Raw genomic sequence first — 27,728 nt, 5'->3', positions numbered from 1 at the left:
GGAGTTGGGTAGGGAAGATGCAATGGCCGTGCTCTTTTGGTGTTGTCAACACTATAGCTTCGTTCCCTCCCTTGTGCCTTGCTTATATATACCTAATAAAATGTTTGTCTCGTCGAAATCACTAGTAATGTCAGTGAACAAAGTCGTAGTTCTAATCATCCGAGAAAGCGGGCGCCGGAACAGCCTGTTAACGATTGCCTTGCCATCTGGGGCTAGGTGCATGTATAGGCTCAGCTATATGCTTTACACTCACGTGCCATGCAGTGGGCCCGGGTTCAAGAGACATTAAATCCTCGGCTTTTTTCTTTTTGGAAATCTTTGTCTAGCGAATATTTTTTGAGGTCTGTGGGTTACGCCACCGACTGCAATGGCGAAGATGCTCACTGCAGCTGCGGGTGCCCAGGAGCGGCGCTCTAAAATGGTCGAGAGGCTCAATAATGTTTTTTCATCTAAAATCTGGTTAATGTCAAACTGAAGTTTTCGAACAGGTTTTCGATTTTAACAATTATTCTATGAAAAGTCATTGAAACATGAAGGGGGCAATGAGTCCAAGCAGCGTCATTTTTGCTTTGGGCGAACAGATCAAACGTAGGTACAAGCACATGTGTACTGCAGGACTAGGCAGAGAACCTTGGCCCTGCAGTACAGCAATGCATAATTTTCCATTTGCGCATTCTTTCAAATCACAAATAATCTAAATTAGGCTACGTGGCTTAAGGTTGCCGCCAGCTGCAATAAAACTTTTACCAACGTAGTTCACTAATGCACACTTCACTGCTTTTATACGGCATGAGGTACCGCAAGATAGCTGATGTTTGAAGCTCAGTGAAATGTTTGTATTATCTCTTCAAGCCCATCACAGCCAACAGTATGCATTAGTCTCCACTTCAAACAGGATGGATTTTAGCATTGAACATGCCTATCTCTATTCATTCGCATAATCTACGGAGGTTGCATGCACCTCTGAGTAAACGACACCTATTTTGGTTGTTTAAGTTAGCGACACCAATGCACGTGCAAAATAGTAACACAGTACCATTACTACTAACTCAAATTCTCCTGTACTTAAAAAAGGCAAAAATATTCACTGCAAATGTCTATTTTCAGCCAGCGATTGGCCAGCTGCATTTCGTAAGACTTTGTCTCTAATGCAATAACGAGAGTACTTACAAGAAAGTCCAAATGTACCCCGCTGTGGTACGGTGCTGTTGCTTTGCCATACAGTTTTACTGATATCGTGAACATAAAAGAACAACACTAAATCTCTGGATAGAGCTAAGAAACACGCAGTTTTGAAATTTTATAAACCGAAACCTTCAAGAACATACTTTATTACGGTGAAATTCTTTCATCGCTTGTACAGACTAACAGATTATCTGCATAGCGCTTCAAATGAGGGGTGAACAATTACAACAAGCTGCATAAAAAATTAGAATGAAATGCTTTACACATTGATAAGACTGGCAATTTCTAGAAATTCTCTAGTGTATGAAAATGTCTTGATGCGGAATATCCACGTCTTTCCACAAGTCCATTACGTTAGAGCCTCGCGTCTTTTCTTCGATCTTTTTCTGCAGTCGCTTGACCTGGTCTTCCGAGAAGTGGTTTCGCCAATCACCAACAACGCCTTTGCGAACAAAATCACCACACATTGGCTTTTCACTGGCGTCGACACCAATCGCTACTTTCAACTGCTCGACCCACTTTGGTACTTCTCCACTGAACGCGGTCTGAAGCACATCGAATGAAGTTTGCATGGATTCATTTACACATTCTCTCATACTTTTGATGCTTATGTTCGCAAGCACGTTCTCTAACCGACCAGTCTCATCCCGCAGCTTTCGGCCGTACTCTTCCCCGACAAAGTCGGCAATTTTTGAGATCCATGCCCTCACGTCTTTCTTCAGCTGCTCGTAAGTCACAAACAGGACGTTCGCATCGTCTCGGTGTTCATACCACGACGGCAGGTGGTCGAAGTAGTCACCGAAGTCGACCTTCCCTTCCAGAAACATCTCGAAGAACTGATCGAATGTGCCTTCTTGAAAGTTGTATTCGGGCATGTCCCTGGTGTGGTAGAAAAAGGACACGCAGCAGTCAAAGGGGTTTCTCGCCACGTAAATATACTTGGCATCTTTCGAGTAAGGTTGGAACAGAAAAGACATGTGAGTCTTCATCGGCCCTGGTTTCTTCATGTCGTCAATGGATTCTGCTCCTTGTGCTTCGAGGAAGGGCATTTCCATCCAGCTGAGCAGCTGGTTTTTGGGGGGAGAGTGATTGTTTATAATGTTGTATACAATGTGTTGCATCCATGTTGTGCCACATTTTGGGTAGCTAACGATGAACAGGTCACCCGGCTGCGCTTTGTAGCGGAGTGCCGAACGGACGCAGTCTACAGGAAAACTCTTGCTAATGTAAAAACCATCGACTTCGTGATACTGCTGATAGAAGCGCTTCTTCCATTCCATGCTTGAGAAGCTTGAGCTGCACACACAAAAAGAAAAAAAAAATCTTTTAAATGCAAAGCATTTCTTCGCGGACCAAAATATATTTCACCATTTCTATCTATCTATCTATCTATCTATCTATCTATCTATCTATCTATCTATCTATCTATCTATCTATCTATCTATCTATCTATCTATCTATCTATCTATCTATCTATCTATCTATCTATCTATCTATCTATCTATCTATCTATGTATGTATGTATGTATGTATGTATGTATGTATGTATGTATGTATGTATGTATGTATGTATGTATGTATGTATGTATGTATGTATGTATGTATGTATGTATGTATGTATGTATGTATGTATGTATGTATGTATGTATGTATGTATGTATGTATGTATGTATGTATGTATGTATGTATGTATGTATGTATGTATGTATGTATGTATGTATGTATGTATGTATCTATCTATCTATCTATGTATGTATCTATGTATGTATGTATCTATGTATGTATGTATGTATGTATGTATGTATGTATGTATGTATGTATGTATGTATGTATGTATGTATGTATGTATGTATGTATGTATGTATCCATGTATCTATTTATGTATCTATCTATGTATCTATCTATGTATCTATGTATCTATCTATCTATCTATGTATCTATGTGTCTGTCTGTCTGTCTCCGTACTCCTAATACAAAATACCAATCACTTAATATGAGAGCAAACGTTTTTCTCTTTTGTGTCACTTTACGATACTTCACGAAAATCCATCACGTTATTCTAATTTCAAAGCAGAGGTTTCATTCGCATTGTGCGGCTTCTTGTGGATTTAATTGTATTATATCCTGTCGTTTAAACATGTGAGATTGAGAGCCTTTCACCATACGACTGTATCGTAGAAGGAGCCCTAAAACGAATTTTCCAAGTAACGATGGGATGAAGTAAAAAAAAAATGTGTTGTTGGGATAGGTGGTAGATGATTTCAAAAATTAATTTGAGCGCAAACACACGACACGTTTACGCACGCACAGACACCCAGGCATGTGCGTGTTTAATGCCTGAGTGCGTGTGTGCATGAAAATGTTTTGTGTTCGCGCTCGAATAATTTTTTGAAACCACGGAATGAATTCACAAAAGAGATTATTGCCTCCCGAATTCAACGCTGCAAAAATTTTAAGAATCCATGCAGGAGCAGCGGACAAAGATATGTCGCACGCTGCAGTCGCATTGTCGCTTCTTTCTACACGACGAACGTGCTTGAATCTAAACAGGAAAGAGGGGGGGAGTGGCATGGGCAAAGTTAAACGTCACGCGCACCTCATGGCCTAGAGCCTTTTCTCTTTTTTTGTTTCTTCGAATACGCGGCTTTCTCAGTGTGATCATGCGCGCATGCGTGGACAAACCATGGCGTTCCGCGGCGTTCCCTGTAACGACCGAGCACGTCATGTTCAGATCATCTAATGGCTGATAGATGGCCTTCTACGAGTGATTTTTGGGCTTCCTTTGTCATTATTCGAGAGAAGTGAAAGCACTTTTAAGCCGACTTTGATAGCTTATTGCGAAGTCCAGGTCACGTGCAGCACTCTAATATTTGGCTCACGCGTTCTGGAGAGCTTCTACTACCAGTTGGCAGAGTTTTCTGACGATGCTCAAAAAGTGTTGCCAAGCCTCTCAAAAGACAAGAAACGATAGTCGTATTCATCTTCTTCTCACGAGGTTGTCCTGATGTGGCTCGCAAGTGGCTCGCAAACTCTTCTTGGGATCGGGTTTAATTAACGCTCCTCCAACACCCTGGTTGGAAAAGAAACAAGTGCTAGAAAATGTGAGTTTAGCACAGTTTTAAATTCATTGCATCACAAGCTCGGTGGACGGTGTTAAAGGCAATTCTGAGCAGTTCTACATCAAAACGGCAAAAAGAGGTGAAAAAGGTACGTCAAAACATTATTGAGTATTCCTATGAGCTGCAAGTGTTCAACAAAATACAACATTAGCACAAAGAAAGACTGGTGGCGCTTGATCTGCAAAGAGTTTCGGAGCAACCCAACGCCGCATTCTGTCTATAGATTGAATGCATCGAGTCCAAGGACTGGGCTTGTTAAGACTGCGTAAGAGCCCATAGAGAGAATTTAAAGTTTTTTACTGCATAAACTGAAGGAATAAGTTTTTAACACTGTCTTGTTTTGCCCCACGCAGCGTTTTGTTTTGCCCCACAGCTGGGGAAAAATGAGACATCTGGAGCATTCTTTATTTGTTTTTCAAACAATGTTCTGGACAGGGGCATCATGGCAATATTTATGTAGCTCTTACCTTGTACCCAAGGGAAAGTCTCCGCACTGATGTTTAATTGTAAGGAGTGAAGTAAAAAGATATATTCGCCATTGTAAAGTTTTTGTCGCATTTTAACCCCACCCTACGCTAAATGTAGATAGCTCGTCTCATGTTTGCAAGCAGCGATTTTACGGAGATGCTAGTGCGCCAGCTGCACCACTTTATTTATTAGAATTATTCACGTACAACTTGCTGGTCACAATCGACGTGTCATGAGCCAATTTAGATGTTTTAAATGCATAGGTCAGCAAAAGTTGTCCAGCTCACTCAGACTCAATCATGCAATAGGTTTTTGCCAAAGTATATTACTGACCCGGACTACCTGAGACTCAGACTTGTGGCTTGATCTGAGTCTGCGTGTATCCGAGTGAGTCGACTCAGGAATGAGTTCAGCGGACGCATACCGATAACTCAGTCTAGATGTATTTCGCATTCATTTATCCATTTAACGTTGTAACGCGTAAATTCAATAGTGTGTCTTTTGCAGCACCGCATTTTTTTTCGCTCATTGAAGGCATTGTGATCTTTATTTTGGGGGAAAAACCAGCTGCAAAGGGTGTGATAACCGAGTGATTGCACAAGGCAACAAAGAGCAGCTGGTTCTCAAGAATTTATTCACGATAGTTATAACATGTAGCAAAGAAAATTGATGCCCAGTTTTATCACAATTATTACAAGTCATAATAAAAGATTCTTATAGGACGCAGAAGCCACTGCAGTCGACGGCGTGTGGAAGTTGTCACTTGGGACACCGTTTTACAATTTTCACTCGGGCTATGACAGTTCGTCGCGCCACATTTTGTCGTGTAAAAAAGGAGCTGCCGGTGTGTTGTGTCACAATGGTTTGATTGGGGTGCATGTTAAAGCATACCAGATGATTGAAATCATCCGCAGTCGTCCACTATGACGTGCTTTTTTCAGCGGCTTCGAGACGTTGAAACGCAACACCAACTATTGCTTCTAAATTGCAGCAAATAATACACACCTTAGATGACATGTATCTTGACAAGCAGGACGAAACAGCAGCGAGAATAATATAAGTGTTGATATGCGATGTTAACACACTTTGACGGCCGGAACATGAAGCGTGTTGGCATTATCAGCAAAGCGTCTGCTTCTCCGCATCACAGAGGAGCCACTTTTGACCACGTGATGGCGCTCGGCGAATAGTGACGCTGAGATACCTGGAGGCGTAGTGAGCAGCGCCCGCAATACATTGGCGCAAATCTGCTTCCTGTAGACTGTGTGTGCTCCCCGAGTGTGCTCGTGATTGTGTGTACCTTCTCATCTCTCTGCAACCTCTTTTCTCCCCTTTATCCCTTCCCCAGTGCAGGGTAGCAAACCGGATGTGCGTCTGGTTAACCTCCCTGCCTTTCCTTGCATCTTCATCTCTCTCTCTCTGCTTCCTAGAGGTAGCACATAGAATAATTCTTTATAATGTTATTTAGCAGCGTCATCTCTTCATCCAACACTCGAGTTTACCGCGCCACCACTCCACTGACTTGTGTTGCAACGCAATGTCCTCTACTCAGGCTGGCTGTAGGCGTGCGGTAATTTTATCGGCTGGCTTCAGTAGCGGAAACTTGTTTTCAACATCCGTTACGGCTGCCTGCGTTGCCATGAGATCCTATTACAAACGCTCCAGTTGCTCAACTCTTTGCTTTCCGCGGTTGTGCTATCTGACTGCCCCGAATACACGTACATCCTGCTGCAAGCGTCAGGATTAGAACGCCGCACTTCGCACTCTCTTCACCAGCATTGCAGCTCAGGCTGCTTGCTTCGGTGAAATTGCTGTTGTGGTGGTATAACACTTAATATATATTCTTGTCGATGCTTTGTTTTCTAAGAACAGTTCAAATTTATTTGTGTAGAACTCAACATACCGATGCCTATGGTACTTCATAATTTTCCTAAAGACAGACACAGAATAATTCATAAGCACCCTTAAGCGTAACCCATCTTATCTTAAGGCAAATGAACTAGCGCTGCTAAAAGGATGTGAATGAACAACTTATCATGATAAACACGTCAATTATCAAATATGCTGCAGGTAAATGTAGGCAAAAGTAATTATTCAAATCGTAGTTACAAAAACGTGTCAATAAGGTGATCAGGAATTATGGTTTGCACCGAGAGTGCTCCAGTAAGCTCCACTTTATTTATTTGAGCTGGGCGACAGAATATCTGCCACAAGGCATTCCTCACAATTCTGTTGTCTTCCTTCCTCTTTGCGATAAATAAAACGCCAGGCGCATGTGTGCGCTTCCTTCGAAGCGAACCCTCGGATCTCGCACAATTTCTAGACTATGCTGCACTGCTAAGCAGCCAACGTTAGGTCACGTGTGTCCCGGTCGAGACAAAATGACTCACAGTGCAACAGTCGCCGGCACCTACTGGCACGGTTTCCTGTGAAAAGCGGCCTTCAGGAACACCCGTTGCACTGCAAGTAACTGCGTCGTCACTTCCCTTGCTGGCGTCGCGCCACGCAGAGGGGACGTGTACGGAGAGTGTGGATAGAGATGTGGCGCCAAGGCCAAATCCACTACGCCGCATAGAGGGGAGGCTGCCTCTGATGCCGCGTTGCCTGACGCGTTGGCTATGAGCTGTTCGGCATACAAAATTCGCGCGAGCACAAGCCGTGTCGCAAGCCTTTTGTATGCAGAGAAGAATGGATCAAGCGAATAGCCGCCACGGCGCGCGCAATATTCGAACCCTCTCCGGCATTCCAAGAGCCCTCTCGGCATTTTCGCGCTATCGGTAGGGAAACGCTGCCTTTAATATCTCACGCACTTCCTAGAAAGTCACGAATCCGCTTGCAAATTGCCTGCACATACAGATTCAGTGAGTGGTACGTGCGCCTACGAGAACACCAAGTCCAAGTCTTCAATAATTACAACAAAAAATAACAAAATGTCTGTGTTCGACTTTCACTGACCTGAAGTTGAAAGGTTAGGATTTATACGGCATCAGAATTTATTTCCATTATACTACAGTGCAATGAAGAAGAAGAGGGAGGTAATCAAGAAATGAAACACGAAGCTCTTATATAAAACTGAAAAACATATACTCACAAGGGTTTTTTTTTTATGCACACGCGTGACACGACTGAAAGACGACACCGATTCACCTTACACATTTTCTTTTCTTAGTTGATGCATTGGTCTCCCCAGAGTCTGCTCCAAAAGTGTTCCACGGGCAACTTTGTTTTCGTTGCTATCAAGTAGCGTTGTCATATGATGTGAAGCCACCGTCATGTGGGATCCCGTTGTGTTAATTATGCTCCATCCCGTTATGTTCCGTCACCATGACGACATACTGCCGTCATGGTGACGTCACGTCTTCTGGAAGCTTTTATTAAAGTCACCTTAGTGACATTATGAAATGGCGGTGATTTCTAGCGTCACTCGAGCTGACACGGACCATCTCTCAGTTTTCCAGATACCCTCTCCCCAAAAGTTGCAGGCAATTTGAAACATATTTTACTAGCATTGATGCTAACGTTGTTGATCAGTGTCGCTCGTTGATATCTGCTCTCTCTTTACCAAGGCTCATTGGCCATGATTTAAACCTTGCAGCAATCACCACAGATGAGATCGAATCTGTCGTGGCTAGTATTCCAGTAAACAAAGCGACTAGAGTTGACGTAATACCAGCTAAAGTTATTAAAGATAACATCAGCCTTCTTTGCACTCCGCTATGTCACTTTCTTAACAATGCATTTGCCAGTCGTATATCTATTCATTTACTTGAATGCACTGCAGCAACACTACAGGGCTAAACAGAAGTGGATAATTAACACAAGACGAAACAACAAAACAACAACAAAATAAATCTGAAATATATTAAAGCAATATGCAAGAAAACATCACTTTGGATATTAAAAACAAGAGCTTAGATATGTTCGGAGTCGTTACTAGCGGCACCAATCAAATCATTTAATGATAGAGATCGAGCCCTTCGCCGTGGTCAGTTGCTTCGCAGCTGCTGGGGACAGAGGGCTGTGAGTTATTTGGCGTTTGAATGTGGGAGGTAGTGGCCAGATACTGCACCAGGGTGGTCAATCCTTCTCTGGTGAGGGAGTGCGTTCCCGGCGGTGGTTACCGGTGAGGCCACACCCCAGGCCCCTTACTGCAGTTCCATCACCACGCGGATTTTTTTTTTTTATCCGGTTGGGAACTGCGCGGCACCAGGATTTGAACCACGGACCTTTTGCATGCGAGGCGGATGCTCTAACCAATACGCCATCACCGCATTCTTTTTCGCAACGTTTAACGCTAGAACCTTATCTAGTGAGGGAAGTCAAGCTGTACTATTCTCGAAGCTAGAGGGTGTTAAATGAGGTATAATAGGGCTCAGTGAGGTTAGGAGGACAGTTGAGGCCTATACGGTGCTACAGAATGGGCACGTCCTTTGCTATCAGGGCTTGGCTGACAGAAGATAACTAAAAGTGGGGTTCCTAATTCACAGAAACATAGCTGGCAACATAGAAGAATACTATAGCATTAATGAAAGGGTGGTAGGTATCGTAATTAAACTGAATAAGAGATACAAGATGAAGGTGGTACAGGCTTACGCGCCTACATCCAGCCATGATGACGCTTCAGTTGAAAGCTTCTATGAAGACGTGGAATCGGCAATGAGTAATGTAAAAACACAGTATACTGTACTGATGGGAGACTTTAATGCAAAGGAAGGGAAGAAGACAAGGCAGTAGGAGATTATGGCATCGGTACTAGAAGCGCCAGAGGAGAGCTACTAGTAGAATTCGCAGAATGCAATTATTTACGATTTTTAATACCTTCTACCGAAAACGAAAAAACCGCAAGTGAACATGGAGGAGCCTTAATGGCGAAAATACGAACGAAATAGATTTTATAATGAGTGCACACCCAGGCATCGTGCTGGATGTTGAAGTGCTTGCCAAGTGACCATAGATTGGTATGGTCTATAATTCGCCTAGACTTGAAGAAGGAACGACAGAAACTGATACGCAAGAAGCCAATCAGTGAGCTAGCACTGAGAGGAAAAGTACAGGAATTCAGAGTCTCGCTTCAGAACAGGTACTCCGCTCTTAGTGAGGAAACCAACCTTAGCGTAGATACAATGAATAATAATCTGACGAGTATCATTACGAAGTGTGCAGTGGAAGTTGGAGGCAGGGTAGTTAGACAGTACACTGGCAAGCTTTCCGAGGAAACGAAAAATCTCATTAAGAAGCGTCAAATCATGAAAGTCAAGTACAACAGACAAAATAGAACTGGCAGAGCTTTCGAAGTTGATTAATAGGCGTAAGGTATGCGATGTAAGAAGGTATAACATGGAGATAATTGAACACGCTCTGAAAAACAGAGAAAGCGTCAAAGCAGTGAAGAGGAAATTTGGGATAGGGAAAAATTGGATGTATGCACTAAAGGACAAATAAGGCAAAATAACTACCAATATGGATAGGATAGTTAAAATAGCGGAGGCGTTTTATAGAGATCTGTACAGTAGCCGGGACAACCATGACGTTAATACTATAAGAACTAGCAGTAACCCAGATGACACCCCACTAGTAATGATACAAGAAGTCAGAAAAGCTTTGGAGAGCATGCAAAGAGCCAAAGCTGCTGGTGAGGATCAGGTAACATCCGATCTGTTGAAAGATGGAGGGCAGATTGTGTTAGAAAAACTAGCCACCCTGCTTACGAGTTGTCTCCTGACGGGAAGAGTACAAGAGTCTTGGAAAAACAATGACATCATCTTAATACATAAGAAAGAAGATGACAAGGACTTGAAGAATTACAGGCTGATAGCTTGCTCTATTTAGTATACAGGCTATTTAAAAAGGTTTTATTTATTCTGCTAGCATAGCTAGCAGAATAAATAAAACATTAGAATTTAATAAACCAAGGAAACAAGCAGGATTTTGAACAGGCTACTCAACAATCGACCACATTCATACTATCAATCAGGTAATAGAGAAATGCTCAGAGTATCACCAACCACCATACATAGCCTTCATAGATTACGAGAAGGCGTTTGATTCAGTAGAAATATCAGCCGTCATGCAGACACTGCGGAATCAGGGTGTCGATGAAGCATATATATGATTAATTGATATGTGGGGTTTAACGTCCCAAAACCACTATATGATTATGAGAGACGCCGTAGTGGAGGGCTCCGGAAATTTAGACCACCTGGGGTTCTTTAACGTGCACCCAAATATGAGCACACGGGCCTACAACATTTCCGCCTCCATCGGAAATGCAGCCGCCGCAGCCGGGGTTCGAACCCGCGCCCTGCGGGTCAGCAGCCGAGTACCTTAGCCACTAGACCACCGCGGCGGGGCGAAGCATATATATACATCCTGGATGAAACCTAAAGGGAATCAACTGCTACCATATTGCTTCATAAAGAAAGCAACAGAATACCAATCAAGAAGGGTGTAAGGCAGGGGGACACAATCTCTCCCATGCTATTTAACGCGGGCTTACAGTAGGTTTTCAGAAGCCTAGAATTGGATGAGTTAGGAATATGAGTTAATGGAGAGTACCTTAGTAACCTGCGCTTCGCCTATGACATTGTATTGCTTCGTAACTCAGGGTACGAATTGCAACTCATGATTACGGAGTTAGACAAGAAGAGCAGAAAGGTGGGTCTTAAAATTAATCTGCAGAAAACGAAAGTAATGTACAACAACCTCGGAAAAGAGCAGCGCTTCGAAATAGGTAATAGTGCACTTCAAGTTCTAAAAGACTGTCTACTTAGGGCAGGTAATAACCGCGGAGCCCAACCACGAGATTGAAGTAACTTGAAGAATAAGAATGGGGTGAAGCACATTTCCAAGCACTCTCAAATTATGACAGGTAGATTGCCACTATCCCTCAGGAGGAAGGTATATAACAGCTGTATCTTGCCGGTACTTAGCTACGGAGCAGAAACCTGGAGACTTGCAAAGATGGTTCAGCTTAAATTGAGGACAACGCAGCGAGCAATAGAAAGAAAAATGGTAAGTGTAACCTTAAGAGACAAGAAGAGAGCAGAGTGGATTATGGAACAAACGGGGGTTGAGAATATCATAGTTGAAATTAAGAAGAGGAAATGGACATGGGTCAGGCATGTGGCACGTAGACAGGATAACCGCTGGTCGATAAGGGTACCTGACTAGATTCCCAGAGAAGGCAAGCGGATTAGGGGGAGACAGAAGATTAGGTGGGAAGATGAGATTAAGAAGTTTGCGGGTATAAATTGGCAGCAGCAAGCACAGGACCGGGTTAACTGGCAGAACATGGGAGAGGCCTTTGTCCTGCAGTGGACGTAGTCAGGCTGATGTTGATGATGATGATAATGATGATGATGATGATAATTGAGTCCTGCTAAGTAGGCAATTCCAGAGCTCTATAGTACGTGAAAAAAAACTAAATATGACTGTGTTTTCCACGAGCAAAGAAAGGCTTTATGTTAAAGTTGTGGGAGCTGTGGGTGAAAGTTTCAGGTATAAATGCAATGTTGTCACCGCAAATCAGGCCAGTGGAGGAGTTGATAACAGTATATAACAGTTCAAAAGATTCAGTACGATAACAAGAAAGCAATGGTACAATGTTCAGTGATTGCAGGGCCTGGGATGGTGTGACGTTGGGGCTGTAGTTACGGCATACCAGACAGATAGGTTTACGTTAGACGTTGTAAAGGAATTTGAGGTCACATAGTTTGGGAGGGTACTAAACAACAGCTGCGTATTCTAGCATAGAGCGAATTATCGTTCTATGCAGAGCAGTTCGGTATAGCGGGGGAATTCAGCCAAAGTACTGAGAAAAGAACCCAATTTATTTTAGAGCTTTCCCGTTGAAGTGCACATTTGGCTAGTCAAGGAAATATTTTTTGTTACAATCACACCTAGACATTTATATTGCGACACTCTTTTAAGTTGTGTACCACCCAGATGATAATCGAATGAAAACGAGTTCTGTCAATTGGTAAATGTTATAAGGACTGTTTTCCATCTATAATGCATCTAGATTAAATTTCACCAAAGTACTACCCAACAATATTGACATCTACAGACCCATCTCCATTCTAAGTTTTCTGACACACTTTTCAAGAAGCTAATTGTCCATTAACTAAAAAGCTTTCTTGATAAACATTGACATCATTTGCCCGGAGCAACGTTGGTTTATTCCTGAAAGGTCTACTTCATCAGCACTTCTAAAGGTCTCGCACAGTATAAACACCGCACTTCACAATGACGAAATTGCAGTAGTAGTCTTTCTAGATATAAAAAAGCATTCGGTACCGTTTTCCACCATATACTGCTGCAGAAGCTTGAAAGTTGTGGTTTCATTCACAGTTCAGTGCAGTTATTTTCGAGCTACGTGTCCTCCCCACAGCAAAAAGTAGTGATTACCAACAAAGAATAGTCATACAGTACTATTGAGTATGGAGTACCCCAGGGTTCCGTATTAGACCGGTGCATTTTTCATTTCAAATAAATGATCTTCCCAAAACACTAAAGTATTCCAAAACAATAATTTACGCTGATGATACAGCCGTAATTTCAACAGGCAATAGTCGGTCAATACTGCAAGTCAACATAATGTCAGAATTCATAAACGTAAGTAACTGGTTTATTCAAAACGAATATACACTACATTCAGAAAAAACGAAGTGTGTCGTCATCCGATCTAGGAGAGAGAGTATTGATACGCCATAAATGAAACTGTACCCGCATAGAAACAAGCTTTCTGAGCAAGTGATTTATTTTAAACATCCTGGAGAGACGTTTGACGAGCATCTTCACAGAGAACAAATCTATAGCGTTTGTAGTGACTAGATTATTGTTATTATACGTTAAATGAGCCCTGCAACACTTTTTGAGAATGGTCAGAAAACACTGCCGCTCAGTACTAGAGGCTTCCGACAACACGCGAACCAAATATTTTAGCGCAGCAGGTGGCCTGGAATTCACAATAAATTATCAAAATCATCAAAAAGTGGCTGTCTCTTCTCTCGACAAATCACAGAATATGCCCAAAAATCACATGCAACAAGCCCACCTACCAGGCATTGGCTGATTTGAACATGGCGTGCTCGCTCGTTAAAGAGATCACCGTGGAGGGCCGCTACTTGTCCACGCGTGCGCACGCGATTACACTGAGAAAGCCGTGTACGGGAAGAAAAAAAAGAATAAGTGCTCAAGGTCACGAGGCACGCGTGACGTTTTTCTGTGACTGCCATCCCTCCCTGCTTAGCTTCCAACGTATTCGTCGGGACGAGAGAAGCTAGAATGCAAATGCAGCCTGCTACAAACCCAAGGAGGCTTGAAACCTCCTTGGACAAACCTTTGTAACTCCAGTCGCACTGGATGGATTCTTAAATTTCTTGCGACGTTGAATTCATGAGTCAGTCAGCTCTTCCAGTGAACTCTTTATATGGTTACTTGAAAAAGTGTTTCAGGTCTCATTTAATCGAAGCATGCGATTGTTGCACCCTTGTGTGACTCCAATTATGTATTTTACTTTCTTCACTCTCATATAAGCTACAGTATAGAATCATGGGGTGTATGATACACAACATACCTTGAACCACTTCTACGACTACAAAAGAGAGCCCTAAACATAATACGTGGAAGCTACGGGAATCCAAATTATATATTTCAGGAGCAACCTATCCTGTCAGTTTCGGCAATTCGTGATTATAAGATGGCCCTTTCAGTTTACCAAATCATCGGCATTAGCGTTCCCTCTCCTCCAGTAAATTCACCATACCATCGCAAAACACTAGGCATGCATTCAACAGAAATTTTATTTTGATAGCAATTATATAGATACCCTCGGCTGGACTTTGCCGTTAACATCGCCGTCACTCGCTATGTATATATATATATATATATATATATATATATATATATATATATATATATATATATATATATATATATATATATATATATATATATATATATATATATATGAAAATGCAAGAAAGCAAAAGACCCAGAAAAGACTCTGGCGCGCGGGATTGAACTTTTGTCCTTTCAATCGTGAGTGCTCAGCGTTAACAACTGCACCACCGGGGAGCACGCCGTTCAACGTTTCAACGGCAAGCTATTTATATCTACCACTTACCGCTGCTGACGAGCATCGATGGGGGAATTGTATCTACAGCTATACCAGCAAGACGAGGCAATGAGCAAGCGTCGCCACATCATGCGGCGGCGCGCACTCTTATCTCCCACGTGCACTTTACCCCGCTTAAAGGAAGGGAACGATGCTTCCTCGCGTGCTGTTATGTCACGGTGGAAAAGAGGGAGGATCGTACGTCTTGGCTGGCCTCGGGCTTTACCTGGAACAATTCTGTTGTACTTCACTGCAATCATCGCAGTCTCCATTTGTGAAAAAGCGTGCGCTTTTTAGACAGAACGATGTAACATCTGAGACGCTTATTCACGTGCATCTGTACCTGGGAATTAGTCTCGTGCGTCATTTCTGCGTACGAAACGCGGGGCACGTTTCAATGTGCTTTCTATTCTGCGCGTGATCTTCATATATCTTGATATTACATTCATTGCTTCGCCTTTTCGGCAAAGCAGTGACTATATAATTTACATACTAATTATATCTCATAAGAGAAACGTTTATTGAAATTTTTAACGCAAATTTGGGACAAAATACCGTTAGAAGTTAACGTAGCACGCAACATTGGGCTCAGTGCAAAAATATTTTGTTTACAAGATCGACGCTTGTGAACACTTTCGTCTTATTCTTATCGCGTTCGGCGGTGTATTGAGTCTTTTACCGTTATATAAGTTGATTGATATGTGGGGTTAACGTCCCATAACTACCATATGATTATGAGAGACGCCGTAATGGAGGGCTCCGGAAATTTCGACCACCTGGGGTTCTTTAACAGGCACCCAAATCTGAGCACACGGGCCTACATTATTTCTGCCTCCATCAAAAATGCAGCCGCCGCAGCCGGGATTAGAACCCGCGACCTGCGGGTCAGCAGCCGAGTACCTTAGCTACTAGACCACCGTGGAGGGGCACCGTTATATAAGCTGTAGAGATGTGATTATGTACGTGACTCTTTGCATGCTGTGTGCTAAATCACTTCTTTTATTTTTTTAGTTCTGTAGATCTGTATGTGACCACATATGTGTATGTTTGCATAGGCATCTATGTATATGCATGTATATATATTATGTATAATTTCCTGTGTTCTTGTGCAAGGAATTCTTGTTTTTAATGTTTTCAATATTTTTAGATATTATTTTGTACATTTGTGTGAAACTTTTGTTTCTAGCAAATTTTTCTATTTTTTTTCGTACAAGTACCACATAAGCCTTGTAACAGACCATCCACCCAGTCAAGCTCTCTGACAACAGTGTTTAGCCCATAGTATTCGCAGGAATCTTTGTAGTTCTGAAAATAAAATAAATGAACAATAGTATATATATATATATATATATATATATATATATATATATTTGTTGATTGATATGTGGGGTTTAACGTCCCAAAACCACTATATGATTATGAAAGACGCCGTAGTGGCGGGCTCCGGAAATTTAGACCACCTGGGGTTCTTTAACGTGCACCCAAATCTGAGAACACGGGCCTACAACATTTCCGCCTCCATCGGAAATGCAGCCGCCGCAGCCGGGATTCGAACCCGCACCCTGCGAGTCAGCAGCCGAGTACCTTAGCCACTAGACCACCGCGGCGGGGCAATATATATATGTGTGTGTGTGTGTGTGTGTGTGTGTGTGTAAATACAGGGTGTCTCAATTATCACGCAGCATGCTTAAAATTTAGGAATGGTGTTAGGCTAAGCAAATCTTGCGCATTTTGTTCCATTGTGCCCAGTAAACTCATACAGCCGCTACTAACAGCTTTGGTTTTGACTAATAACTAATTAGTCATTATGACACTTGTAATTGAAGAAGTGCTCTCCTAATTATCAAAATGTCAATGAGTCGTGTGTGCGTGTTAAAACGACATCTGTCGTTGCTACTTTCAGCAACGCGATAATTGCGTGCTCATTTTTTCCTCTGAAAAAAGAAAGCTCACTAAATATGAAAAAAATAACACGCGACTGTGCTCACACTCGCAAAAGCAAGCAGCGCTCTTAGATAATTTTACTTGAAGCAACGGCTTTTCCTCTTTTCCTTTGCCAGGGGCAGCGTTTTGTAGATTGGCAAGGGTCAGGTGCCAACATGTGTCGCAGTTTCGCAGGGATTGCTTCCGCTTGATTTTACGTCGCTATCACTATTCACATCTCACGGTCTACTGTTCTCGGTGCATGGTGACGCGGCTGGATCACTGTTCTGATGAGAGTGAATACAGCCTGAGTGTGTAACGTCAAGGCGACATGTTTTTTCGGACGGCAATTGGCAGATAGTGCGATCCGCATTTTTTAAGGGGCGAAGCTCTTTAAACTGTGGGTCGTGCATCCTCGACGTACGTATTAGGTAGCCACCACTTCTTTTGCTCTTAGAATGTCCGATAGATGGCGGTACTTATATATAATGAATATATGAGGCGTCCTTAAGGAGCCCGAATTTGCATATACAGGCCAAGCTGGCGGACTGGTCTGCTAGTGTTGCGGCCCCTTGCCCAAACCTAGCCCCCGTCAAACTTGGTTTCCCATATTTCCCCTCGCCTTCCTGAATAATAAAGTTTATTCCTACTCCACGAAAAGATGCGAGATGGCGGTACTTGCGTAGAGTGTTCACTAGATGGACGGATGGACGGACGAACGCTTAGCCTCACTCATCATCATTCACTCCGTAGATGTGCTATGACTGTTTTTATTTCCACATCTGCTTAATCGCTACTGGCTACCACAAAGTGTGTTTGTTTAAGGGCGCTTCATTCAGGTTCACGTAGCAGTGCAGCCACGTGTTATTTTTTGTATTCCGTGGGCTTCCATTAGTGACAGGTAAAAATGAGCACACAATTAGTGCAACGTAGAAAATAGCACCGATACATGTCGTTACAGCAGGAGCACGTCTGCCTTATTGATTTATTGACAATTAGGCAAGTACTTTTTTGAGTTACAAATATTATTATGAATAAATAAATAATTGCCATTAACAAAAAAATTGTAGCGGATACTACAGTACACTTTCAACAATATGCACTATCGCTTAACGCCACTCGTTTTTTTTTTTTTTCATTCGAGCTGCGCAATAATTGGGATGCCCTGTATATGTTCTGTTAATCTGTTATGTACGCTGGAGTGGAGGATACACTAAACAATGTAGGCTAACGGCCCAGGTATCTTTAGAGCAAAAGCTGTTATGACATCAAAACTCGGGTACCACGCTGCGTCGTATAGTTGTCCGCCGCCGCCGCCACCGGTGTCCGTAACCACTTTGCACGAAAACAGAAAAAAAAACCTAGTACCACGGACACAGTGGGACTTAAACCTGGGCTTGCTGCGTGCCGGCCCAGTATGCTACCACCAAGCTACGCCGATGTTTGGGGCTTCTTCGCAAACTTGCCTTAGGCCGGCTTGATGTCGGTAAGTGAATCGCGTTAATATTAGTGATATAATATAATATGAGTGAAGCGTTTTAGAACGTCAAAATAACAACGAGGTATCACACAATGCGAGTAGCGTAATGAGCAGGTCGATCTATGCTCCAACTTACTACAAAAGCTTGTTTTGCACCATACATTAACTGTGGCACATACCTCCTTCAGGTATCATTCCTCGTCAACGTTGGCACAAAATTCCTTGCAATTGTTTAGCAATTCCTTTAGCAATTCTTAGCAAGTGTTGCATGTGTTTGCAAGTGGCATGAAATTCCTTGCAAGTGTTTAGCGGATACAATGCTTCTGAGAATAATAACAAAAATACCATAGCGAGTTTCGGTCTACTACGGTAAAAATATTATTATTATTGCCGTAGTGGGTACCCACAAGTGTGCTTGCACAACTTATAAAAGGAGTGTTTAGAAAACGCACTGAATAAAGGCCGCTCTCCTAGCTTTTGCTGTGACTGTGCTGCGCCTTCCACGCAGGCCTGGCGTTTTATAATAATTGCTTATTTTTTCTCAACAAAACTGAGCTTGAGATTGAAAACTACCATGGATCCCACACCTCAATATTGATATTGTAGCAAATAGTATAAATAGCTTCAATATCGCGAGCTGGAAGCCTTCAACTTACCTAGTTAAAACATGATAGTACCAACATTTTGCTGAATTGTTATTCACGTCTGAAGTCTCATGTTTCCATGACCTTCTCTTGCTTTTTCTGACATCTCCGGAAAACGTTGTTTAATTAAGTACCAAATTTTAAGCGCGTAAAGAAAAACAAACATTATGAACAGTACCATACAATACGACACAATAGGAGAGTTGCTACGAAATCTGCTGATGTGCTTGTAGTAAAGCGGATATGCATAAACGATGAAATCTTTTGACAGGATGCTGGCCATGACGAGTAGACAAGACGATGGCAATGGTATATAAATTCAAGAGTACAATGTGAAGAGAGAGTAACTTTTAACGCCATCTGAATGGGGTTATCAGTATTAGTGAAGAAAGGCAAGGTGGAGCGTTGAGGGTAGGGCAGTCCGTATACTAACGCAGGAAGCCAGCGAAATCAGTTTTCATATCGCGACTTCTTCGAGACATCGATTCTTTCTTTGTACTTGGGGTGTCATGATATGTTACCTGGCTACGCTCAACTCGCAGCACTTTTTTATTGCTGAAGGTTGTACTCCTAAATATTGTAGCACTTCGCGCAATAGCTCAGCTGCAGTGTCCATGGCCTTTCACAGCCTCCGCTAGCTGCCGCAGCGTTGTTTAGTGCATGCGATCAGGGCGAGATTCGTGTTCTGTAGCATCATGTACATGCTTTGTATGGCGTGCGTTAGATCGCATGAAAATTTCTAACTGGATGGTCCGATCCAAATCTGGGACATGTAGCCAACCTGAAACGGACGGCGCGGGACTTCGAACCCTGAATCAAAAGTCGGGACTTTCCGGAAAAAATACGAATGCGTTCGTATATATATATATATATATATATATATATATATATATATATATATATATATATATATATATATATATATATATATATATATATATATATATATATATATATATATATATATTGTGACGTCGCTCCAGGGGGTGTCGACAAGGTCTATTGATGTCCGAGCAACATGGCTCCAACCAAGCGCGTCGGTTGAGCTTCTTTTCTAGAGCGGGGGTTCACGCGCACTTCTTTGTTCTTCGTGGTGTGTGCCTTCACCTTGGCATACGACCCACTACTAGAAGTAGGTGGCAATATTCCTCCTCAACAAAAAAAAAAGAAAGAGCATCGTCCCGATGCTGTAAAGTTATTGAAAAAAAAACCAAAACAAAGTGGGTTAAACAATGAAAAAGGGCACCAATAATCAAATGTTAGACGCGATAAGTTCACCAATGATGAAGTAATTGTCAGAGCACAAATAAAAAAAACACAGGAAAAGTGGTCTTTTAGGAACGCGCAAAATAGGGCTTCAGGCGCACCACGTGAGCTATGTCAGAGGTCGGTTGTTTTCGTTGTGCCCATCGTGACGACGTAGCGTCCGGAACCACTTCGTAGTTTACGTCGCTCACGCGGCGTATTACGTTATACGGACCGAAGTATCTGCTGAGCAACTTTTCGGAGAGGCCACGGCGTCGAACAGGGGTCCAAACCCAAACTTGGTCTCCCGGATTGTAAGATACGTCATTGTGACGCATATTGTAACGTCGTGCATCGACCTGTTGCTGCTGACCAATGTGTAGCCGGGCGAGCTGGCGAGTTTCCTCGGCACGCTCTGCAAATTCTTCTGCGTCAGTTGTTAATCGATCAGCGCCTTCATAAGGAAGCATCGCATCCAGCATCGTATGAACTTCGTGGCCGTAGAGAAGGCGAAACGGTGTAAATCGGGTTGTTTCTTGAACGGCGGTGTTATAAGCGAACGTCACATAAGGCAAAATGCGATCCCATGTTTTGTGTTGGACGTCGATGTACATGGAGATCATATTTGTGACTGTCTTATTTAGTCGCTCGGTTAAGCCATTGCTCTGCGGATGGTAAGCAGTCGTCGTTCGATGCCTAGTGTTACTTAGACGAAAAACTTCATCAATAAGCTGTGCAGTGAACGCTGTTCCTCTGTCGGTTATCACTGTAGCTGGAGCACCGTGGCGCAGAACAATGTGGCACATGAAGAACTGTGCTACCTCAGAAGCCGTGGCCCGTGGTATCGCCTGTGTCTCAGCATAGCGGGTCAAATAGTCAGTTGCAACAATGACCCATTTGTTGCCGTCGGACGATAAAGGAAATGGGCCGAGAATGTCCATGCCGACTTGGTCAAATGGCTTGTGGGGTGGATCAATTGGATGAAGTAATCCAGCCGACTTGCTTGGTGGCGACTTTCGACGCTGGCATTCCCGACAGCTTTTAACGTACTGCTTCACGCTTGCTGAAAGTCCGGGCCAGTAGTACGCCTCACTTACTCTGGCGAGCGTTCGCGAGTAACCTAGATGACCAGATGTGGGCTCGTCATGGCACGCGGAGAGGATCTCGTCCCGCATGTCCTTCGGAACGACGAGGAGGTAAGCGCGGCTCGTAGAACGGGCGTTTTTTTTTTGTAAAGGACATTACCTCGGAGGCAGAAAGACGTCATGACACGAAATAGATGTCGAGGTATAACGGCGCTATGACCCTCCAGATAGTCGATGAGCGGTCGAATCTCTTCATCCTCTCGCTGGCGTCTGCTCAAGTCAGATGAGCTAAGGGCGCCCAGGAAACCGTCATCGTCGTCTTCTTCTTGATTGACTAAAGGTATGGGTGCACGCGACAGCGTATCAGCGTCTTCATGCTTCCGTCCAGACTTATATACGATGGTAACATCAAATTCCTGTAGACGCAAGCTCCATCGGGCCAGTCGTCTAGAGGGATCACGAATGTTTACCAACCAGCAGAGGGCATGGTGGTCCGTCACCACTTTAAATGGACGACCATAGAGGTACGGGCGAAACTTGGTGATCGCCCACGCTACTGCGAGACACTCTTTCTCTGTGGTCGTGTAATTCAGCTCGGTATGGGACAGTGAGCGGCTGGCATAGGCAATGACTCGTTCTTTGCCGTGCTGATGCTGGACGAGCACTGCGCCGAGGCCGATGTTACTGGCGTCAGTGTGCACCTCTGTGTCAGCATCATCGTCAAAATGCGCAAGAACAGGGGCTGACTGCATCCGCTGTCGTAGCTCGGCAAAAGCAGCCTGTTGTTCGGTAGCCCATACAAACGGTGTGTCGTCGCGTGTAAGGCGAGTCAAGGGTTCCGCTATCTTCGAAAACCCTCTAATAAATCGTCGATAGTAGGGGCACAAGCCCAGAAAGCGCCGAACAGTCTTTTTGTCTGTAGGATGCGGAAACGCGGCTACAGCGGCAAGTTTGTCGGGGTCGGGTCGGACTTCTTTCGCATTGACTACATGGCCAAGGAATTTGAGCTCTTCATAACCAAAGTGACACTTCTGCGGTTTGAGTGTAAGATCTGCTGATTGAATAGCCTGTAGCACACTCCTGAGGCGATGAAGATGTTGCTGGAAGGTTTCAGAAAAAGCGACAACATCATCAAGGTATACGAGACAAGTTTGCCACTTCAGACCAGTAAGCACAGTGTCCATCATTCGCTGGAAGGTTGCGGGCGCTGAGCACAAACCAAAAGGAAGGACTCGAAATTCATACAGGCCATCAGGGGTAACAAAGGCCGTTTTCTCGCGATCTCGCTCGTCAACCTCGATCTGCCAGTACCCGCTTTTTAAATCCAAAGAGGAAAAATAGTGGGCGCGGCGTAATCTGTCTAACGAGTCGTCGGTGCGTGGCAGCGGGTACACGTCCTTTTTAGTCACGCTGTTCAGCTTGCGGTAATCGACGCGAAAACGTAGCGTTCCGTCTTTCTTCTTGACTAGGACGACCGGAGAGGACCACGCACTGTTGGAAAGCTCGATGATGCCGTCGTCAAGCATTTCTCGAACTTGCGTACGAATGGCTTCTCGTTCCTTCGCTGACACACGGTAAGGCTGTTGGTGTACTGGGCGGGCGTCGTCGTAAGTGATGATTCTGTGCCTAGTGATCGAAGTCTGGCGCACCTTAGAGGAAGCAGCGAAGCGTGACTTGAATTCAAGCAAGAGTTTTCGCAGTGCTGTCTGGTTTTCTGGTGTGAGGTTAGAATTAATATCGATATTGCTTAAAGACGTATCGGCGGCCTCCACTGCGTCCGACGAGAAGCAGATGGGAACAGTACCTAATTCATCTGCAAACGCTAACGAAGTGCCACGGAAAAGGTGTCGGTGTTCGTTGCTGAAATTTGTAACGAGCAGTTGAGATCGGCCATCACGTAGCTGTATGATACTCCTAGCCACACAAACACCTTGAGTCAGCAGGTGTTCAAAATTACTTTCTGCAATCGCTTCACCATTTTGCAATCCACAGCATGTGACGTCGACAATAACACTGGCTCTTGGAGGAAGCGTTATACTTTCAGCAGAAACACGAAGAATGTCGGCACGTTGTTGGTCGTCCTGCTTGTCGATTGCTCGGTCGGCTGAGAAGGTGATGCGATTCTCTTGAATGTCAATGACAGCTCCATACTCCTGCAGGAAGTCAACACCAAGAATAACGTCGCGTGAACATTCACGGAGCACAAGGAAAATTGCTACAAAAGTATAGCCGCAGACCCGAACTCTACTCGTGCAGGTTCCAAGCGGAGAGACGGTGTGGCCACCAGCCGTTCGAATCACAGAGCCATGCCAGGGCGTGATTACCTTCTTTAGTAGTCTGGTCATTTTCCCGCTTAGTATAGAATAGTCAGCCCCGGTATCAACTAAAGCACCTACTGCATAGCCGTCTATCAGCACCGGTATATCCAGAGAAAGCCGCACATATCGCTCAGTCGAATCCACACCCTTTACTGTTAGCGTTGATCGGAGGTCTTCAGCACGTCGACTGCCAGCGACCTCGCCTCCAAGGGTCGCTTGCGTTAGTTTTCCCGGCGGGGACTGGGGGACCGTGCGCCAGCATGGCGCTGTGGCGAAGATGAAAAGCGCCTCGGCGACGGTGAGCGCGGCTGCCGTCCAGAAGGCGATGGCATACGCTGTTGAGCCAGGTAATCCTCAATGTCCCGGGGTCGCTGGCCATACCGAGGAGGCGCTGAATATACTGAAAAGCCGCGCAGCCCGAGGCGCCGGTATGGACACTGGCGGTACAAATGGTCCGCTTCCCCGCAGTGGAAGCACAAAGGTCGGCGATCAGGAGTGCGCCAAACATCAGATTTCCGAGGCGAAGCACGTCTGTCGTCAAGGTAGTGTGCTGGTTGTTCCGCAAGATGCACAGGGTTGGCGTAAACGAGGGGTGGGGGCGCGCGTGTGTTCTCGTAGTACCGTAGAGGCTGCGCCGACTGAAGTGAAACTGTAGGAGGTGCCTGAACAAACAGCGGGGAAGAGGAAGCTGGGCGCTTCAAGGCTTCCGCATAAGTCGCACGGTGGTAGTCAGCCGGGGCCGGTGTGGCATTATCCAGACTCACAGGGTCACGCAGGGCATGATGCAGCTCGTCCTTGACGATACTTGCAATAGAACTCACCGTAGGTAGTGGTGGTGTGGCAGCCTTTTGCAGCTCCTCGCGTACTATAGAGCGGATAAGGTCGCGCAGACACTCGGTGTTGTTCCCAAAAGTCGTGAGAACTTGAGCAGCGGACGTGTTCACTTGCCGCTCATACAGGGTGGATCGATGCTGAAGCATCTTTTCCATCGTGACGGCTTCAGACAAAAACTCGGCGACCGTGCTCGGAGGGCTCCGTACAAGGCCAGCAAAAAGCTGCTCCTTAACTCCCCGCATCAGGTGACGCAACTTCTTTTCTTCTGTCATATTTGGATCGGCCCGTCGGAACAAGCGCGTCATATCTTCCACATAGGTCGTGACAGTTTCGTTTGGCATCTGGATGCGGGCCTGGATCGCTCGCTCCGCTCGTTCGTGGCGATCAGCACTTCTGTAAGTGTCCAACAGCCGGTGGCGGAATTCGGGCCACGATGTCATCTGTTCCTCGTGATTCATGTACCAGGTACGTGCTCCATCCTCCAAATAGAAGTACACACGCCGTAGTTTGGCCGCGTCGTTCCAGTCGTTCAAAGCAGCCACGCGTTCGAAGTCGACCAACCAGTCCTCGACGTCTTCGAGCTCAGTGCCATGAAACGGTGTCGGAACCTGTCGACTTTCGAGGGTGTACCGAGTCACCGGAGGGTTTCCCGTTCCTGTTAAAGTGGTTTGAAAGGACGTGCTCATCATACTGCTGTGAACTGTAGGGTCAGCTTCGGGTGGCAATCCCCTGATCCTGCGGCTTGTCCGATGAACGGGAGTGTGAACTCGCACTGGGCTTGTGGTGCTGCTTCCAGGAGGGGTCTGAAACATCCGTGAGGGGCTACCCCGCACCTCCACCAATTGTCACGTCGCTCCAGGGGGTGTCGACAAAGTCTATTGATGTCCGAGCAACATGGCTCTAACCAAGCGCGTCGGTTGGGCTTCTTTTCTAGAGCGGGGGTTCACGCGCACTTCTTTCTTCTTCGTGGTGTGTGCCTTCACCTTGGCATACGACCCACTACTAGAAGTAGGTGGCAATATATATATATATATATATATATATATATATATATATATATATATGTATATATCCAGCGCAGAGTCATGCGATCTGGCTAATTTGTCCGGCAAACCGAAACTTACACTACAACCCCAACATCTACCGACCACTTCTAGAATGCGCTCGATGACGATGATTCATTATCAAACGTTAATCTGGGAACTTTTTTTGCATCGCCATTTATCGAAGCTTGCTTATCCTCCACCCCCAATGCATGGGCGACAGGGTCGTCCTTGAAAGTGGTTTGGATGTGAATGGTACATGCGCTGTTTAGATCATTGGTTTCGGTTTCGCCTGCTTAAGTAGCCAGATTTCATCACTCAGCGCTGATTACCAAGTACGAGACTAGGAAGGATTCGCAAGAAAGACTTGACTGCCCATTTAACTTGGCCGCTTATTTTCACAGGTAAAACCTTATCGTTATAAACGCCATAACTACTGACGCAATTAACGATTGTTCTCGTCTGAAGATTCCTTCTGCCAAAGTAAAGAGAACGCGACAGGTCGCACGTACATACATCATTCTGTAATTTTTCAATAATATTGGACACATTTCTCGAAAGACCCCGTTTAGATATCAAATATCAGATTGAAGACAAGGTGAGGGTACCCATTCCCGATTGGGATGAAATATACTATAGACCTGTGCATTAAAGCCAGAACAATATTTACAAAGTTGGATTTGTGAAAATAAACTTTGTTTGCCTGATAATAAATCTATAAATTATGATGGAGAAAGACAATTTTGAGCCGATTTCGCGATTTATAAGCTTTCCGTGCTCACAAGAAAACAATGTTGAACGTCCTAATCACAGTACTTATTCCACTGAAAAAAAAAACAGCTGAGACAGACGTACAATTATTTCCTTCATTGATAGATAAGGTCTCGTTCTGGGCGACTTGATGTCTTCAGGAAGTATGCGAGGGATTATTCGTCAGCTGCCAGTTCGTAATGAAATCACGTGAGACGTGACGCCGGCAGTCAAATAAGAATGTTCCACAATCACTGTAGTGGCAACTGGTGGCGCTGAGTCAAGCTGCCATGTTTAATGCACTTATCTACTTTATGAAACTAACATGCGGACGAACGCCGCCGAAGCTTAGTGCCAGAGAATCAGACGTGTTATTCGAAAGTTCGGTACTTGCCGGCTATAAGTAATCATTTCGTCCACTTTTCCTTCTTCACATTTGCACTGTAATTACTTCTAATAACATCCCCTGTAGTACTGTCATCGGCATCATGGTCTGTTAGTTCTTGTTATTATTCTGCCTAACGAAAAAAAAGAAGCCACTAAATGTACACTTCTTTCCTATTCAGAAGAATACTTTAATACTTTGACGCTTCCGGTAAACCATTCTGGTTTTGTCACCGTCAAGAAGTAAAAGAAAGCGCGATAAAACCTTGCAACTTATTTCTTCAAAAAAGAAAATTCAAAATTTATACTTACCGAGATTCATTACCCTCAGTTTAAGTTGTCTGAAGCATTCAATTCCTGAATTAAAGACATTGCGTGTAGTTTGCCATGTCTGTGATTTTGTTCTTTCAAATTTTTAAACAAGTAAAAAAGAAAATGAACTCATCAGATTCTCTATCACTTGCTATTTGAGGGGAATATATAAGTGATTGGGAAGCTCTTTGTTTTTTATAAGGTAGCACTCCAACTTCTAAAATCTCACAAATCACAGAAAAGCGTCCTTCGTCACCAAAATTTAATACTTTTTTTTTCTGGCACTTATTACCTTTCACACGACTAAGTTCGAAACAACTGTTCTAGTTGTGATGGCGAGGCCCTAACTAAAACTAATCGAAATCAGGAATGCGGACCCAGAATTCGTGTTCGATAATTTTGAGCACACCTTAGTCGCAGTGATGGTAACACTTCAGTGTGGATGACAAAATAAAAACCCCAGAGAATTCACGCAGACGGAGAAGAAATTGGGGTAGTTAACCTCGATTGTGAGAGCCCTGCCACAATATCACTCATAGTAGCGTCGTGGTTTTTGCACAGCAAAACACCGAAATATCCACTAATGTGGGTTAGTGCAAAAAAGCATCAGGGCACTTGCACAGTTACCTGAGTTTGGTTGGAGGCGTTGGGGCTTGGCGAGTCGCAAACGCTGGCACACGATGTTCTAGGGACAACATTTTAGTCCGCTCTTCAGTGTGCAACAGGAACGGTTCGTAACAGTGTGTCGAGATTTCTACCGTTGCCTGCTGCTAATACCATGTATCAATTGTTGTGCGCCCGCATGTTATCTCAAGTCTTGA

General features: G+C 44.2%; 1 protein-coding gene across 2 annotated transcripts; it reads right to left on the bottom strand.

Moving 5' to 3' along the window:
- Positions 1-1,290: 1,290 nt before the first annotated feature.
- Positions 1,291-27,728, bottom strand: LOC142765530 (sulfotransferase 1C2A-like). 2 transcript variants are annotated; one of them, XM_075866654.1, is made up of 2 exons: positions 27,535-27,728; positions 1,291-2,481 (listed from the first exon to the last, which is right to left on the bottom strand). In XM_075866654.1, the coding sequence occupies exons 1-2, from the start codon at positions 27,603-27,605 to the stop codon at positions 1,482-1,484; spliced, it is 1,071 nt and encodes a 356-aa protein (XP_075722769.1). In that variant the 5' UTR covers positions 27,606-27,728; the 3' UTR covers positions 1,291-1,481. The 2 variants fall into 2 exon arrangements, with proteins under 2 accessions (XP_075722769.1, XP_075722770.1); XM_075866655.1 differs by lacking the exon at positions 27,535-27,728 and adding an exon at positions 7,163-7,302.

This window comes from Rhipicephalus microplus, chromosome 6 (assembly GCF_043290135.1).
Source record: "Rhipicephalus microplus isolate Deutch F79 chromosome 6, USDA_Rmic, whole genome shotgun sequence".
Lineage (NCBI taxonomy): Eukaryota > Metazoa > Arthropoda > Arachnida > Ixodida > Ixodidae > Rhipicephalus > Rhipicephalus microplus.
Note: the sequence above shows the minus strand (reverse complement) of the source record. Positions and strands in the feature narration are given on the sequence as shown.

Coding starts and splice junctions, on each gene's coding strand:
- LOC142765530 (XM_075866654.1), bottom strand. CDS start 27,605: ATGTTGTCCCTAGAACATCGTGTGCCAGCGTTTGCGACTCGCCAAGCC. Junction 2,482..27,534: donor ACGCCTCCAACCAAACTCAG/GTAACTGTGCAA, acceptor TTGTGTGTGCAG/CTCAAGCTTCTCAAGCATGG.